This window comes from Diplotaxodon limnothrissa, linkage group LG20, assembly GCF_057381915.1.
Source record: "Diplotaxodon limnothrissa isolate DT_005_m linkage group LG20, D_limnothrissa_male_GT1.1, whole genome shotgun sequence".
NCBI classification, from domain to species: Eukaryota; Metazoa; Chordata; class Actinopteri; order Cichliformes; family Cichlidae; genus Diplotaxodon; species Diplotaxodon limnothrissa.
Genome location: NC_140615.1, coordinates 8,653,856 through 8,668,683, shown reverse-complemented (window position 1 = coordinate 8,668,683; position 14,828 = coordinate 8,653,856). Strand labels below are relative to the sequence as shown.

At 39.0% G+C, this 14,828-nt stretch overlaps 1 protein-coding gene and 3 non-coding genes across 5 annotated transcripts; 3 read left to right on the top strand and 1 right to left on the bottom strand.

The window, feature by feature from the left end:
• Positions 1 to 1,328: 1,328 nt before the first annotated feature.
• Positions 1,329 to 1,442, top strand: LOC146610492 (U5 spliceosomal RNA). The gene has a single exon (XR_014905027.1). It is a non-coding gene; the product is annotated as a U5 spliceosomal RNA (small nuclear RNA).
• A 533-nt stretch (positions 1,443 to 1,975) lies between these two features.
• Positions 1,976 to 2,089, top strand: LOC146610491 (U5 spliceosomal RNA). The gene has a single exon (XR_014905034.1). It is a non-coding gene; the product is annotated as a U5 spliceosomal RNA (small nuclear RNA).
• A 2,268-nt stretch (positions 2,090 to 4,357) lies between these two features.
• On the top strand, positions 4,358 to 4,472 carry LOC146610490 (U5 spliceosomal RNA). The gene has a single exon (XR_014905026.1). It is a non-coding gene; the product is annotated as a U5 spliceosomal RNA (small nuclear RNA).
• Positions 4,473 to 8,069: 3,597 nt separating this feature from the next.
• Positions 8,070 to 14,548, bottom strand: stac3 (SH3 and cysteine rich domain 3). Of its 2 annotated transcripts, none has more exons than XM_085345406.1 (13): positions 14,270 to 14,548; positions 13,573 to 13,613; positions 13,034 to 13,112; positions 12,460 to 12,613; positions 12,253 to 12,350; positions 12,059 to 12,119; positions 10,346 to 10,443; positions 9,933 to 10,002; positions 9,792 to 9,841; positions 9,578 to 9,660; positions 9,401 to 9,452; positions 9,176 to 9,313; positions 8,070 to 8,627 (listed from the first exon to the last, which is right to left on the bottom strand). In XM_085345406.1, exons 2-13 carry the CDS (start codon positions 13,578 to 13,580, stop codon positions 8,520 to 8,522), a joined length of 999 nt encoding a protein of 332 aa, XP_085201532.1. In that variant the 5' UTR covers positions 13,581 to 13,613; positions 14,270 to 14,548; the 3' UTR covers positions 8,070 to 8,519. The 2 variants fall into 2 exon arrangements, with proteins under 2 accessions (XP_085201532.1, XP_085201533.1); XM_085345407.1 differs by having other exon boundaries at positions 14,352 to 14,548.
• Between the last annotated feature and the right edge of the window lie 280 nt (positions 14,549 to 14,828).

Sequence of the window (14,828 nt, the reverse complement as noted above, 5' to 3'; positions counted from 1 at the left end):
TTGCGATGGAGACTGCATCCTCTGTGCTCCTGTTCCGGCGGTATGCGAATTGGTGGGGGTCCAGGGTGGGGGGGAGACAGGATTTGAAGTGTGCTAGGACCAGTCGCTCTAAGCACTTAGTGATGATGGGGGTGAGTGCTACTGGGCGGTAATCATTGAGGCAAGATGGGTTGAAGTTTTTGGGTATCGGGACGATGGAGGTGGATTTGAAGCAGGCCGGTACCACAGCGTGGGCCAAGGACAGATTGAATATGTCTGTGAGCACTCCTGCAAGCTCCCCAGAACACGCTCTGAGAACACGCCCGGGGATGCCATCAGGGCCTGCAGCCTTGTGGACATTGATCCTGCTCAGCACCGCTCCTACATCGGTGGGGGAGAGAGTCATAGGTTGGTGGTCTGGCGTCATGTCTGCTTTGGTTGTGGTTGTGGGGTTCCCTCGCTCAAAACGAGCATAAAAGTTGTTGAGCTCGTTGAGGAAGGAGACATCAGAGGATGCGGGGGAGGGTTTGGTGGTCCTGTAGTCTGTGATGGTCTGGAGAGTTTATATATACAATTGACTCAACCATCAACACAAAAAGGTTATTATGTCCAGACACTTTTCATATTTAATTTCTGAGGTAGCCTATATTTAGTTTCATTTCCAATAAAATTAAAATTGAACACAATTCAGTGGGCTGGCCATAAAGCATCTGTCCTCTCATGCATGCATGCATTGATCGGACACCGATTCCAGCATTGGTTTTAAAATTCTCAGGATTTGGATTGATTCCCTCCAGCTCTACTTGGTGAGTGTTAGACATTTGCATCCATAAGAAAATGATAAATCCAACAGGGACTGGAATATTGGATAAATATGTAATTTTAAGTGAAAAATCCTCATATTTTTTAAATTCCTCATTAGTTATTTGTGGGACCCAGATAAATATAGAAATCTACTTTACACTATTCAGAGACTGTTGATTCACGCTTTTATTCAAGAATCACGTCATGTTTTAATTTTTTTTTTTTAAAAGCTGCCTACTTATCTGGGGTACAGCTCCACAGACCTCCATTCATTTTTGCAACAGTGAGAGACAGCTCTGTCCTAGTTAACAAGTCTCCCAAGTTTCCCACAATGCCATGCGCACATAGCAGTTTTAGAATAAGTAGTTCACATTTATCTGTCACGCACAACAGCTTTGTGGTGCATATGTCAGTGATGTTTGTAGTAAAACTTTACCTTTTTTCATCAAATAAAATGTCGGGCTTTTGGGTTGTTTTTTGCGTAAACCATAAGTGATCATACCAGTGGGAGAAATGGGGTCATTCTCTTAGCCATGTACTCGCCAGCACTCTTGTTTCTCTTCAGATCGTATAAATCTTTCGCCTTTTACTAAAGATTTCCGTGGAGCGGAACAACAAGAGTTTTACTCAATTTTTTGATGCCCCATATTTGTGGGGCTTCTTTTTCAATGTTAAAAGAAGTAAATGTAATATCTGAAACTTGTTGCATTACTCCCAATGTAAACTGTCAGTAAGGCCTTTTATCGTGTGCCTCTTTATGCCGACCGTATTTATGTACCAATCCTCCAATATGGACTTTATTGAAACTCGGCAGCAGTTTCACGATGGACTAAAATAAACATGGAAGTTCGTGTTACACCATTCAGAGACTGCTGATTCTTTTATTCAAGAGTCACGTCATGTTTTAAAGGAAAACCCAGATAAATTTTCACCGTTGAGGCGTCTAACAAAACGCAGGAGGCGGGGTCTCCGTATTCCCACAATGCCATGCGCGCAAAGCAGTTAGTGTAAGTAGTTCACATGCATCTTGTCTTCCACAACACCTATGTGGTGCTTGTGCTGGTGATATTTGTAGTAAAAGTTTATCTTCGCGTATCAATGATAAAGTCAACTCTTTTTTTTTTTTGCGTAAACCGTAAGTGATCATACCAGTGGGAGAAATGGGGTCATTCTCTTAGCCATGTACTCGCCAGCACTCTTGTTTCTCTTCAGATCGTATAAATCTTTCGCCTTTTACTAAAGATTTCCGTGGAGAGGAACAACAAGAGTTTCACTTAATTTTTTGATGCCCTGCGTTTGTGGGGCTTGTTTGACATGTAAAAAAAAAAGTAAATGCTACATAAGTAAGATTTGGGTTTCTACAGTAGTTGGACGAAGGTCATTCCCAGGAACGCCCACGTGACACGGGAAGTAACGACAACGGTAGCTCTCCTCTATTTATAAAACTTGAAACTCGGTAGCAGTTTCACGATAGTCAGACAAACATGGAACTCAATATTACACCATTCAGAGACCGTTGATTATTTTATTCAAGAGTCCCATCATGTTTTAAACTGAAGAAGCGTTTAAAAGACACAGGGGGCGGGGTCTCCATATTCCCACAATGCCATGCACGCAGAGCAGCTTTATTTGTCACCCCCAATAACTTTGTAGTGCATGTATTATGGATATTTGTATTAAAGGTTTGTCTTTACGTATCAAAGATAAACTCAATTTTTTTGAGTAAACTTTAAGTGATCATACCATTGCGCGAAATGGCGTCATTCTCTTAGCCGTGGTTTTGTTGGCAATTTTATTTATCTTCAGATTGTGTAGATATTTTGCGTATTATTAAAATTTTCTGTGCAGTGGAACAATAACAGTCCGAATTAATTTAATTAGTGCGATTCTCTTATAATGTTAAAGGAGAGAGCCATAGTTATAAGGTTAAGCAGTCACTGTGTCAGCTGTAATGCACCACTATGACCACTAGGATAAACACTAAGTAAAGCAATGATGTGGCATAATGCACACACTGCACAGTTTTGCAAGTATGCGTCTGTCAGAGCCGACACAAAGCCCTGTTCGCTCCGTGTCTACGGTAGCGCAAAGTCTACAGTGGCTGTAGACGGTTACGTCTTTTCATTGGCCCGGGGTCTGAGGTGAAGCGCTGAATCCCACTGTAGACTACCAATCTTCTGTCGACGGAAGTTGCGTCACCAAAATAACAACCCGCAGCGGGATAGCGAAGCAGCCGGCAACTCCGGAGTTTTTCTGGAAACTGGCATTTCTTTTACGTTTACGGTGAATTATTAACTCTAAGACGCTACTGGATTTAACTGAAATTACACGAGGCTGAATAGCTCATTTAAGCCTTTTACTTTATGGTAAATGTTAGCTGCGCGCTAACCAACATCTAATGTATTACGCCCATTTCTAGTCTTTTCAGTGGCTACAACTGATGATGGCGACACTAGAATATCGTGTTATAAATCCACATGCCCCTGCACCTCGTCAGCAGGCCGGGTGAGAAGTATGGTCTTCACCAAACCTCCACAGGACCTGCTCAGCCGAGTCGCTGCCTTCACTCACGCACAAAAGCTTCTTCGAGCAGAGGGTGGTGCTTTCGGCGTCTCGTTACAAACGATGTGAGATATATGAAGTAGTAAGTGTATCGTATATTTAATGTCATACTAGGCAGGTTTACTGCATTTCCATTTACAACACATTTACCCGTGTATGGCTATTGTCAGTATATGTTGCTCGTTGTAAAGTTTCTTTAAGTGACATTCATTTAACATTCACAATGATATTGTTGATGGTAACGTGTATGATTACAGCATATCTGACAGGCACTTTTGACTGTACACAGTTGATTTTGTAAAGCCCCTTGCATTGCGTTCATAATCAAGTTCACTGATTGACTGTCCTGCAGTGCTGTTTTCATGTATTCCTGTTTCATCCACTTTAATAAAGTGTCATGTGTTACAGTAACAGTGAGTTGTGGAATCACTTAAAGAATCCCTAAGTTGGGCTTTAATCTGCCTTCAGCATCACAATAGTCCTAAGGTCACTGACAAAACATACAAGTACAAATAAATAAATCAGTTGGTCACCCCCAGAAACGCCCCTGTGATACAGGAAGTTGTGTCAAGGGCAGCTCTTCTCTATTTATAAAACTGTACTTTATTGAAACTCAGCAGCAGTTTCATAATAGACTCCGATAAACATATAAATAAATGTTACACCATTCAGAGACTATTGATTCTTTTATTCAAGAGTCACCTCATGTTTTAAAAGAAAAACAAGATATTTAGCCATTGTTGAGATGCTTAACAAAACACAGGGGGCGGGGTCTCCACAATGCGCGTGGCATTGTGGGAATACCACAATGCCACGCGCAAAGCAGCTTTAGAATAAGTATTTCACATTTATCTGTCGCCCTCAATAACTTTCTGGTGCATGTATTAGGGATATTTACAGTAAAGGTTTATCTTTGCGCATCAAAGATAAACTCAGTAGTTTGTTTGAGTAAACCGTAAGTGATTATGCCAGTGGGAGAAATGAGGTCATTCACGTAGCCGAAATCTCGTCAGCACTCTTGTTTCTCTTCAGATCGTATAAATCTTTCGCCTTTTACTAAAGATTTCCGTGGAGAGGAACAACAAGAGTTTTACTCAATTTTTTTGATGCCCTGCGTTTGCGGGGCTTCTTCTATATGTTAAAAAAAATACTTTGTCACTTCAGCGTTATGTTCTAGAAACTCAAAGCGTGTCTTCAGAATTACCAATATGCGACGAATGCACCAATTACAGAGTTTGTTTGTCGCGCACACAACCTCACATTGTGACATGTGGTGAAATGCTTATTACTGTGCAATGCCCGATTATTAAACGACAGTAGAGTTTACAGTTTACATTTTATGATAAAATGTAATGATTAGAAACAACAAATTCTAAGAACAATAAAGCAAAAGCACAAGATAAAATTAACAGTAAAAAAGAATGTGCAATTAACGATTTAAGAGATAAATTATAATCAGTGTGCAAATAACAGGGTGCGTGCAGTGACCGTGTGTATGAGAGACCAGTCCTACACCTGGTACAGGGCCCAAATAGCCTGGGGGAAGAAGCTCCTCTTCATTCTCTCTGGTTTGGCCTTAAGGGAGCAGAAGCGCTTCCCAGACCTCAACAGTGAGAAAAGTCCATTGTTGGGATGGGAGAGGTGCATCATAATCTTCCTGGTTTTGTTCTTGCACCGCTTGGTGTAGACGGACAGCAGGTCAGTAAGATCTGATCGGCCGAGCGCACCACTCTTTGCAGATCTCGTCTGTCCTGCTTGCTGCTGTTTCCAAACCAGGTGCAAATGCTTCCCGTCAGGATGCTCTCGATGGAAGTTCTTAAGCACCCTCAGTGGCAGATGGAAGTCTCCAAGCCTTCTGAGGAGAGGCTCGTGAGATTTCTTAAACAGGGTGTTAATGTGACAGGACCATGACAGATCCTGAGTTATGTGTACACCTAGGTACCGGAAACTGTCCACTCTCTCCACTCCCAATATGAACACAAACGAAGTAAAAGAATGATGTGACACAATGCAATCACTGCACAGCTTTGCTAGTATCTGCTTACGATATTTTCTAACTATCGCCTCACAGTGGATGTTAGAGCTTTAAAAAAAATTTAACCTGTGGACATCACATTTTGGGTTGTCTAGACCACAATACTAAATTTTACACACATAGGTGTAAACATGTTCCCACGGGGGGGGGGGGGGGGAGTTTTAAGTAGCAGTTTTGGAACGAAATGTTTCGTGTTCCATGTTCAGAAGTCTTTTACTGTTCATTTTTTCACCTTTGTAACAGACATACGTCTTCCTGCAACTGTTAGCGGCACTTCAAATAAGCCATATTGCTGAAAGGGGCACAGTTGTTGTTTCTCATTTTGTTTTTGTACTCAGGAAAAATGCCGCTGTGTTCAGACACCAAATAAAGAGTTTTGCACTTTTGTGACTTAGTGTTCTATCAAAATTTAAAAAGAATGTCCTCATATGTGGATATCATTTTTCTCAGAAACTATATCAGGTGAAAGATAATTCTTTGTTTTTCCATTCATCGGGTCCCAATCAGCACAAATAGCAACGAGAAATTAAAAATGCATGCCATGAAAGAGTTCGGAAGAGAAAAAACAAACTATCCGCTTCTTTCTCTCTCCGTCCGCTGGTCGGCAGCAGTGCGCATAGAAGCGGGTTTCCAACAACAAATAAAATCCGAAGAAAGGGGACGGCAAACGGAACTAAATGGCTGCTCCCTTATAAGCACAAGTTAACGAGAGTACATTTATTTAAATCTGTTTGTAGATTAAATGTAAACAGTGCGCGACGTAAAAGAGCGCGAGCGTCTACACGCGGACCTTTATTCCTGCTGTTGAGAAGTTTGAATCCCTCAACCGAGGACAGTCATGGTTGCAACTGATACTGTAAAAGCTGAAGTTTTTAATGACTGTGACAGTTGTGCTGATTTCACACACAGCACGCGGGGCAGCGGAATAATGAGAGCGCCATCTGGAAAGATTTTACTAGAACTAATGTTGATGCAGGGTTTATAAGAGGACTGAGCAGAGGTGAGGGAGTCACAGTGTTGTGCAAAACGTGACTTCCGGTGTTTGTTTTTACGTCTCATATAGCTGCTTACATTGGTAGATAGGCTGTACTCAAGCGGGGATTTACGAAGGTATCAACTATAAAGTAAGGAAATTACCTGTTACGCAAATATCATCTAGGTTATAAAATATCTTTATAGACCTAGTATGTTATATTTCTTGCGATTTCTGCTGCCGTATTGGCTGGATCTCTCCTAAAAACAGACATTTTTAATGTCAAAGAGACTTTTTAGCTGGGTAAATAAAGGATATGTAAAAGTCACGTTGCCACAAACTTGCAGTTTCTACCTTGTGACAATAGTGTTGTTTGCTATATCATATATCACATGATATCATTCATGAGCCATATGTTTGACATATGTTTGAGAAATTATACACCAACAAGTCACAACAGTTTAAATACAGTCAGTCAATTTTTGCCAATTACAGAAATCACTTTTCTGGCACTATATCAGCATCTCTGATGATGCTTTGCACAGACCTTTTCCATATCCATTTGTGGAGAACAAATGATTATGCAAACTCACACCTCACTAAATGCTCCACACATGCATTCACTTCAGATACAAAGTCTCAAGAGAACTGCACCAGAGTGTAAACAAAAAGGAAAGCGGACCCTGGGAGCACCGAAGGCAGTTTTGTGAGTTGCACATTAATAATTGGAAGATAAAATTCTCAGCTGACTCCTACCTGTCTTGGATTGTCAGGGGGTGGATATGGTATACACAAGCCTATCAGTGCATTGCTCAGTATGAAGGTTCCTCAAAGAGTTCACACTCCTATAGAAGTCTTGCAACAGCTGCAGGACATTTGTTGAATAGTGGCAGAGCATGGCTCCACGCAGATTTACTGTTGAGCTCTTCGTCCCTAATAATGGATGCATCAGAATAGTGACAGGTGCTACTGAAGGGTGTCATGTTGTGGTTAGTGTAGACAGTGCTGCCAGGCAAATTACCAATACTGACAAACTGACAAGCTAAACTCAGAGATACAGGAGCAGAGTGTGCACAGATGGATCTTTGTGGGTATGTCTTAGCATCAGTTGATTTAACAGAGGCTATAGTCAAAATCCTGGAGCAAACTGAGGAAGTAACACATTCAGGATGCCAAGATGACCCATCTCTTTCGTCTGTGATTATGTGCACCCAGGCCCTTAGCGCTGCACTGACCAAACTTACAGTAAACAAGGGTGTGAGAGGTCTGTAGGAGACATGTTAGGTCATATTAAGAGCACTTCTTTATCTGGATTTGGTAATCCCATAAAAGTCTTTATCTGTAAAAATATTTATTTTTATATGTAAAAGTTAGGCTTTCTGTCTTGAAGTGTAACGCTCTCTTTAACTTATGTGCCACCAAAAAGCTTCCTTTTAGTAATTGTGATTAAATGATATGATGCAGTAAATATAAATAAAAAAATAATATTTTCACTGAGGAAAAAAGTTTCTTTATGAAACTGCTTATAAAAAATTTTGATTGATGGATTTTTAATGGCACATGACTTCAGGGAAGAGTCATTGCTGCTGACTACCCCTTGTTTTCGGAAATGGTCACTTCACGGCAAACTAATACAGAATACAAGCCATAGAAAAAATAAATATACCATTTATTCTCAGATGAGGTTTTATTTTCTACATTTTAAAGAAAGCATCACAGACAGTTCTTAAGAGCATTTTTGGTTTAATTCTTTAGGCACTACAAGCATTACACCCACTTAATTGTATTAAATGGTGCAAACACACTAAACAATTTAATGTATAGCACTGATGTTTTTTTACACAGATTTTTTCTTATCTTGGTTAAGGTTTTCAGAGTCATACATGTGAAATTATTTACAAATCCAATCAAAGAAAATTTTGCTCTTTTCAAACTTTAAATTAAATCAAACACTTGCATAACTACGCCGTTCACAGCAAAACCAATAAATCAGCTAAATGTTTCTTCATTGCAGGCATTAGTGAAAATGACTTTTAAACCATTATGTCAAAGGCACAGCTATATTTAGCTTTTCTATTAGTAGTAAATGTAGAAAATCAGGACCTCCAGTTCTCGCTAATACTTTTCGTTATTATGCAATGGATTTTCCATTTCATATCAGGTTGATTAAGTCACAGTGATCTCCTGCAGCAGATCGGCAGGGAAGTAGCCCAGCTTGCGTCCAGTGCTGACCTTCAAGTAGCCGCCTTTCTCATCTCCTTTCTTCACCACAATCTGAAACACAGAGTGACAACAGATTAAGCAACCTTTTTATTATAAAGACAAAGAACTTTGATTTACAATTTGGGTCATAATTTATAAAAGACACATCTTTGTACAAAAACACAGTGGATTTCAAATCAAACAATAGAAATGTATTGAAGTGCAGACTTTTGACTTTAATTCAAGTGGTTTTACACACTTTTTTGCAGAAAAGAAAATGCACTATCTTATGTGTGTGCGCACACACACGCACACACACACACACACACACACACACACACATACCTGTCTGTGAAGGTTCTCAGTCATCCAGGTCATCGTAGTCTAAAGAGGTTGGAAAGGAAAGCGTTCCAGATTTTAAGCCCTATGGGAGTGTCCCCAAGAGGGTCACAGACCCCCTGTTGATCCTAAAATCTGGGACTCTATACCAATTGCTCTTAGAACTGAAGAAGCTTCTCAGATGAGAGGTGTAACATCTTCAAGGAAACTTAAAGATCCCAGATGCTTTTCTTTCCAAGCTCCTTAAACCACACACACACACACACACATACTGAAGTTACCTGGTCTTTCTTAAGTGTAATTTGTCCCATCTCTCTGTTTCCCACAAAGGAGCGCGTCACCTTGTAAACTCTTTCTGATGCTCGGACTTTTATGAGGTAGTTGGCGGGGAAGTAGCCGGACTTCTCTCCCATCTTTCCCTGACAACACAGAGCAGAATTTGTGTACTCATCATCAATAGCACAAACTGAAACAGCATTTGTAAACCTCTAAGAACTTTAACTCACTCTCCACCACTCTTCATTGGAGTCATCCAACACTGTGATCCGATCACCAGGGCTAGTAAACACATTCTCAGTAAGTGCTTTTGTCACTGGCTTTATATTAAAACTGAAAGTTGATTAAATTTAACAAAATAGAAATAATTATTCATTAGTGTTCAGATTTGATTGTGATTTTCTTACTGAAAGTCAAGGTCATCTTTCTCAATGGCCTTGAAGCGGTAGAGAGCCAGGTAATAGTGGGACTGGGAGAAAGTGCCTTTAGTCTAGGGACAAAAAAAGCATGGATGCTAATTTATATGGCAAATGTTATTAAATTTAAATTAAAAACAAAACATGCACGTATGGTGCTACTTAGCAACAAAGCGTTACATGTATGAAATAATCGACTGCTTACCTTGTCATCTGCTTTGTCTCCTCCTTTCTCTTTTTTATCATCAGGCTTCCCTGTTTGAGTATCAGACATCACACAATCATATCTTTTATGACTAACTTGCATATTTTACACCACAGAGATAAGCTCTTGCTTTAACTCTACCTTCTCCTCCCTCCTCATTCTCTTTGGGCTGTTGGTTCTCCTCTTCCTCCTCTTCCATCATCATCATCATCTAGAGGACACAGCAGTGTTAAAACAGCACTGATCACTGATTCCCCTCTTCCACAGATTAGGTGTCCTTTATTTCTTTTAGTTTGTTTCTTTTGTGTTCTTTTTTCATATTTTTGTTTGCATGTACTATAAAATTGGAAATAGTACAAAATAAAAAGTTTAAAAAAAAACCAGCACTGATCTCATATTTTATATATAAAACATGAAATCTGTTCTTAAAATGATTTCAAACACTGCATTTTCTTGATTACATAAATTGTATTTATTTTGTTTGCAGTGAGTCAGTCCCTGAAAACTGTTGAAATTCATAGATTTTATGTTTTGATTAAGAAATGTATGCTTACATTTTTCTTATCATTTTCATTCTTCTTACGCTCCTTATTTGCCATGATGACGCCAACCCGCAGGGTGTCGAAAACTGGGTCGTTACGGTTTGGGTTGTCTGGTTAAGGACAGGGATAAACACAAAATCAACATGGAGTATAAGAATTGCTACACTGCACTAGATTGACTAGTCTATGTTTTCAAGATCCCGAAGAGTTAATCTAAAAAGGAAAACTATATTTACTCATTCAGATATTTCTAAACATCTGCAGATTCCAAGATCATCAGTTCAAACAATTGTACATAAGTTATTCAAATGTGTCACCAGATTGCCGAGATCTGGAAGAAGACTCGAATGTCACCTGCAGAAGAGTGAAGGAACCCAGGAACCACTAAGATTCAAGCCTGCCATGAACTTGAAACTGTTCAAATACCAGTGTCACTGTCCACAGTGTAGTAACTTTTACATCACTCTGGACGGAGTGGGTGTTGACCAAGAAAGAAACCTCTGCTCCAAAAACACCACTTTCAAGCTTGGTCAAGATTTGCAGCAGCCCACATGGACAAGTCAAATGCCTCCTGGAGAAAAATGTTATGATCAGACAAGACAAAGATATAACTATTTGGCCACAATGACAAGTGGTATTTTTGGAGGAGTAAAGGTGAAGCTTTCAGACCTAAGGACACTGTACCAACTGTTAAGCATGGTGGTAGTAGCATCATGCTTTGGGGCTGTTTTGCTGCCAGTGGTACTGTTATAGTGTACAAAGCGGCCGGAATAATGAACAAGGAGGACTACCTACAAATTCTTCAAATTCACCTCAAATCAACAGCTAGATGGTTGAAACATGGCTGGTTGGATAGCAGGAAGCCAACAAATTTATACTAATTCTGCCAAGATGAATGGTCAAGTGTATCATTATGTCAGAAGCTCGTTGATGACTACCATTTTTTCTGGTCAGGTTATACCTTGCTGAGAGACACTGAACCAATTTTTAGTGGGGTTGTATGTATATATTTGAGACCACATGTATACTTTTGACCCCTGTATAGATTATAGATTATAAACTTGTGTACACAATTATTGTTTTTTTCAAGTCACTAAGGGTGTATACTGTACAATCATTTCCCCCTGGAACAAGAACAAACCAAAGAATTAAAATGCTAAAATTACCGTGACCATCGTGATAAATTCTTCTTCTTATTAAATCACTGATATTTAGTAGTTGGAGCCACTTCAGTTGCTGCACGGAGGACCAGGGGAAATAACAAAGTGAAGGTAAGTGAATGTGAATTATGGAGGGAAAATAACCAAACAAGTGTTTGCTGTTTCACTTTACTTGTTTTTTTTATTTTATTTTAGTGTTAACTAAATGTATGACGCACTGGGATAAAAGGATCAGTGTTATAGTGACACAACACATTCTGCTGTTTTTCTAAGAAATATTATTTCCCAACACAAAGGTCAGAATGTTGCTTGAACGTCTGCTTTGCACTGTCCTTTAAAAATGTTTTTCTTTTTAAATTTTGCTGTCATTAAATTAATCATTTCAAGCACATTTAAGTTTAAAAATCTTTAAATGCAGCTTGTTAAATATAATGACTGCAAGTGTTGCTAAAGAGAAAATGCAGACACCGTGCTTAGTTTCCTTTGCGATAGCAGCCTTGAATTTAAGGTTAAGAAATTTATATACACAAGAGATATATTGCCGTTCCAGATTCAGTGGACTCACTTGGGTCTGGTTGGTCACTGCTGTACAGAGGGGAGCTGTAGGCCCTTCTGAATCCAGGCGGCTACAGGAAAGAAGAAAAAAAGTTTTTTAAAAAAGTTTTAAAAAATATATCTCTCTCACTCTCAAGGGCAGTAAAAGGAAACTGCAGATGTTACAAATATAGTTTCATATTCAGTGCACATCAGCAAACTCACAATTTTGCCAAAACACCTCTGAAACTCAACATACGACTGACATGAGTGGTGGATGTTGGTCTTACAGTTTTTGCATCTCAGGCAAAATTTGTTGTTCACTGAAAGATGAGGAACCAAAATTAACAGTCTCAATTTTTAGAACAAATACCTATGGGATTATATGATGATTGATTATTTATATCATTAATATAAAAAAACAGCACTTACAGACTATCATGCGAGCGCAGACGTCACAAAACTTGGGCTTCTTGCAGTAGTGGTCCTTGAATTTGTGGGGTTTGTCATTGACCCGGACAAGCTCTGAAGGAGGTTCTGGTTCCTTCTCCTCCACCTCCACTTCCTCCTCATATATGAAATAGACCTACAGACCCAAGGGACATATGTCAGACAAAAAAACCCAACAACAAAGATGTGATAGAGTTGTTATATAAGTTGTTATTAAAGTTTTTAAATGTTAAACATACTGAGCTGCCAGTGTCAATGTCACACAGTGTTGTAAAGTGTTACATTAGTGTCTTGCCTTGTTTGTTTATCAGCTGGTACCTGATCTCTGTCTTACATTTAGCTTTTCAGGACCTAGTGAATAACATTTCGATGACTAATCCAGATCAGCCAGCAGTGCTCAGTTTTTTTCCATAAGGTTGTATAAGACAGGGACACTTAAGCTCATATTGTTTCCAGCTGATGCTGCACTGCAACCATGTCCCAGTTGGTGGCTATTTTAAACAGCCCAAGAATTGCACTGCTAATGGCGGGGGGTTGACATGGTGCTGTCACTCACAGTGTCTCCGTCCTCCCTCACTACATTGTCAGGAGCTGGGGGGTTGTCATGGATATCCACAGAGTTTTTGTCATCGTCCCTAACACACACACACACACAAAGAAAAAACACACTCAGCCATGAGTGAGGTTAACTGGTGCGGCTATAGATAGTTATTTTGTTTATTCTCAACATTATGATCACTTTTAATTCTAAAGGAACATGTAAGCATATAAAGTGAGGAACAAGGTTTTGCATATAAACAATCTTTAAAAAAACCAAACACAAGTAAAAGTGAAACTGCCATTCCACCTTAAAATAGTAGAATCATGGCAATATAAGACTCAATTTGTTTAAGGATATCCTTGCCGCACATTCTTTCAAGTGGACATAGAGCTGCTTTAGACATGATGCTCTAGAATATTTTTATGGCATGGGCTAGTGCAGTATTTAGTAAACAGGAAATGGAATTAAGACTTAAATGGTAAACAAGTGCTACAACTAAGCCAATAAAATGAGTATCAAGAGGCGAGTATATTGATTTTAAGAATTATACTTACGGCTCCATGGTTTGATGTAGACAGCGTTAGTTCACCTCCACCTAGAAAGTAAAGAGTTAGGTGTTGTTTTTTCCCCCCAAAAGATTATGAGACAATTTAATAAAAGTTATATCATGAGAGAATGTATTACTAATTATTTGTTTACTCAAAACTTTGAAATACTTAGCCCATATCCACTATTATGTCAAATTGTTTTCAAAGTAGGTGCTACTGAAAAGTTAAATACACATTTCTGAACTTCTTAGAGGGAAGTTGAAAGAAATATCAGAAAATAAGCCTGCATTTGGTTTTGATTAAAAATGTATTTAAGAAGTATCAAATGTGGTAATACAATAGAAAATATATTCCTGTGTCTGTGTGAACGCTACATGCACTTGCATATCCACGCAGTGTTAGAATGTGCTCGTCTTCTATACTATTCTAGGGTTGTGAAATTTAATCTCATCACAGCTAAATTTGGCTGCCTCTGTCAGCCTGGAAAAAAGCAACAAAAAATAAAAAAAATGTTATGGAAATAAAAAAAATCTGAGTTTGTAAAGTGACAGAGATAATCTCAGAGTTGGGGTTGTTTAGCTCGTGTTTTAAAACTAATGGAACTTCACTCAAATTAATTCAAATAAACTGAGTGATTATAACACAGGTCATGCACAAACATTTTTTCATTAAAAACATTCTTTAAACTACAGTATTGGCCTACCTTTTGTCTAAATTTGTACAGATCGCACTGAAGAAATCATAAATCCGTTGTGCTGGCAAAATCTCAGTGAATGGGTTTTCACCTGCTGGCAATGACCAGAGCCCTGTATGGTCAGTATGTTACAAAGCAGCTTCACTTCAGGCCCTCGGGATGCTGGGCTGTCAAAAAGTCTGGTCCCTCTGTGTTTTTTAGATATTTTCCAAAGTGACTTTAGGTTGTAGTTTGAGTGTATATCTGGAGATGTGTATCTATGATTTTGGGTGTGTGCTTGTGTGCATGCCAGGCTTAGCGGTCCTATGTCAAGCTGACACTTTGCAACAGCTGAGGACCTTGGACTGAGCACCGATGACGGGGGGAAATCAGATACAATTTCTCCTTCTGTCTTCAATACATCTCTTTCCCCTTGTCCCACTTGTTCAAATTAACAATGCCGGTGGCCTTTATAATAAACATATTTTTTCCATATCATGCTGTATCTGTGTGCATATGAATTATTATGATATGCCCCTTACTATGTTTTACTATATATATATATATATATATATATATATATATATAT

Excerpts from the sequence above, each read along its gene's own strand:
- stac3 (XM_085345406.1), bottom strand. Across the intron at positions 10,003-10,345 it reads ATGAAAATGATAAGAAAAAT|ATGATGATGATGATGGAAGA; the intron begins GTAAGCATACAT and ends TGTGTCCTCTAG. Across the intron at positions 8,628-9,175 it reads TTACACTTAAGAAAGACCAG|ATTGTGGTGAAGAAAGGAGA; the intron begins GTAACTTCAGTA and ends TCTGTGTTTCAG.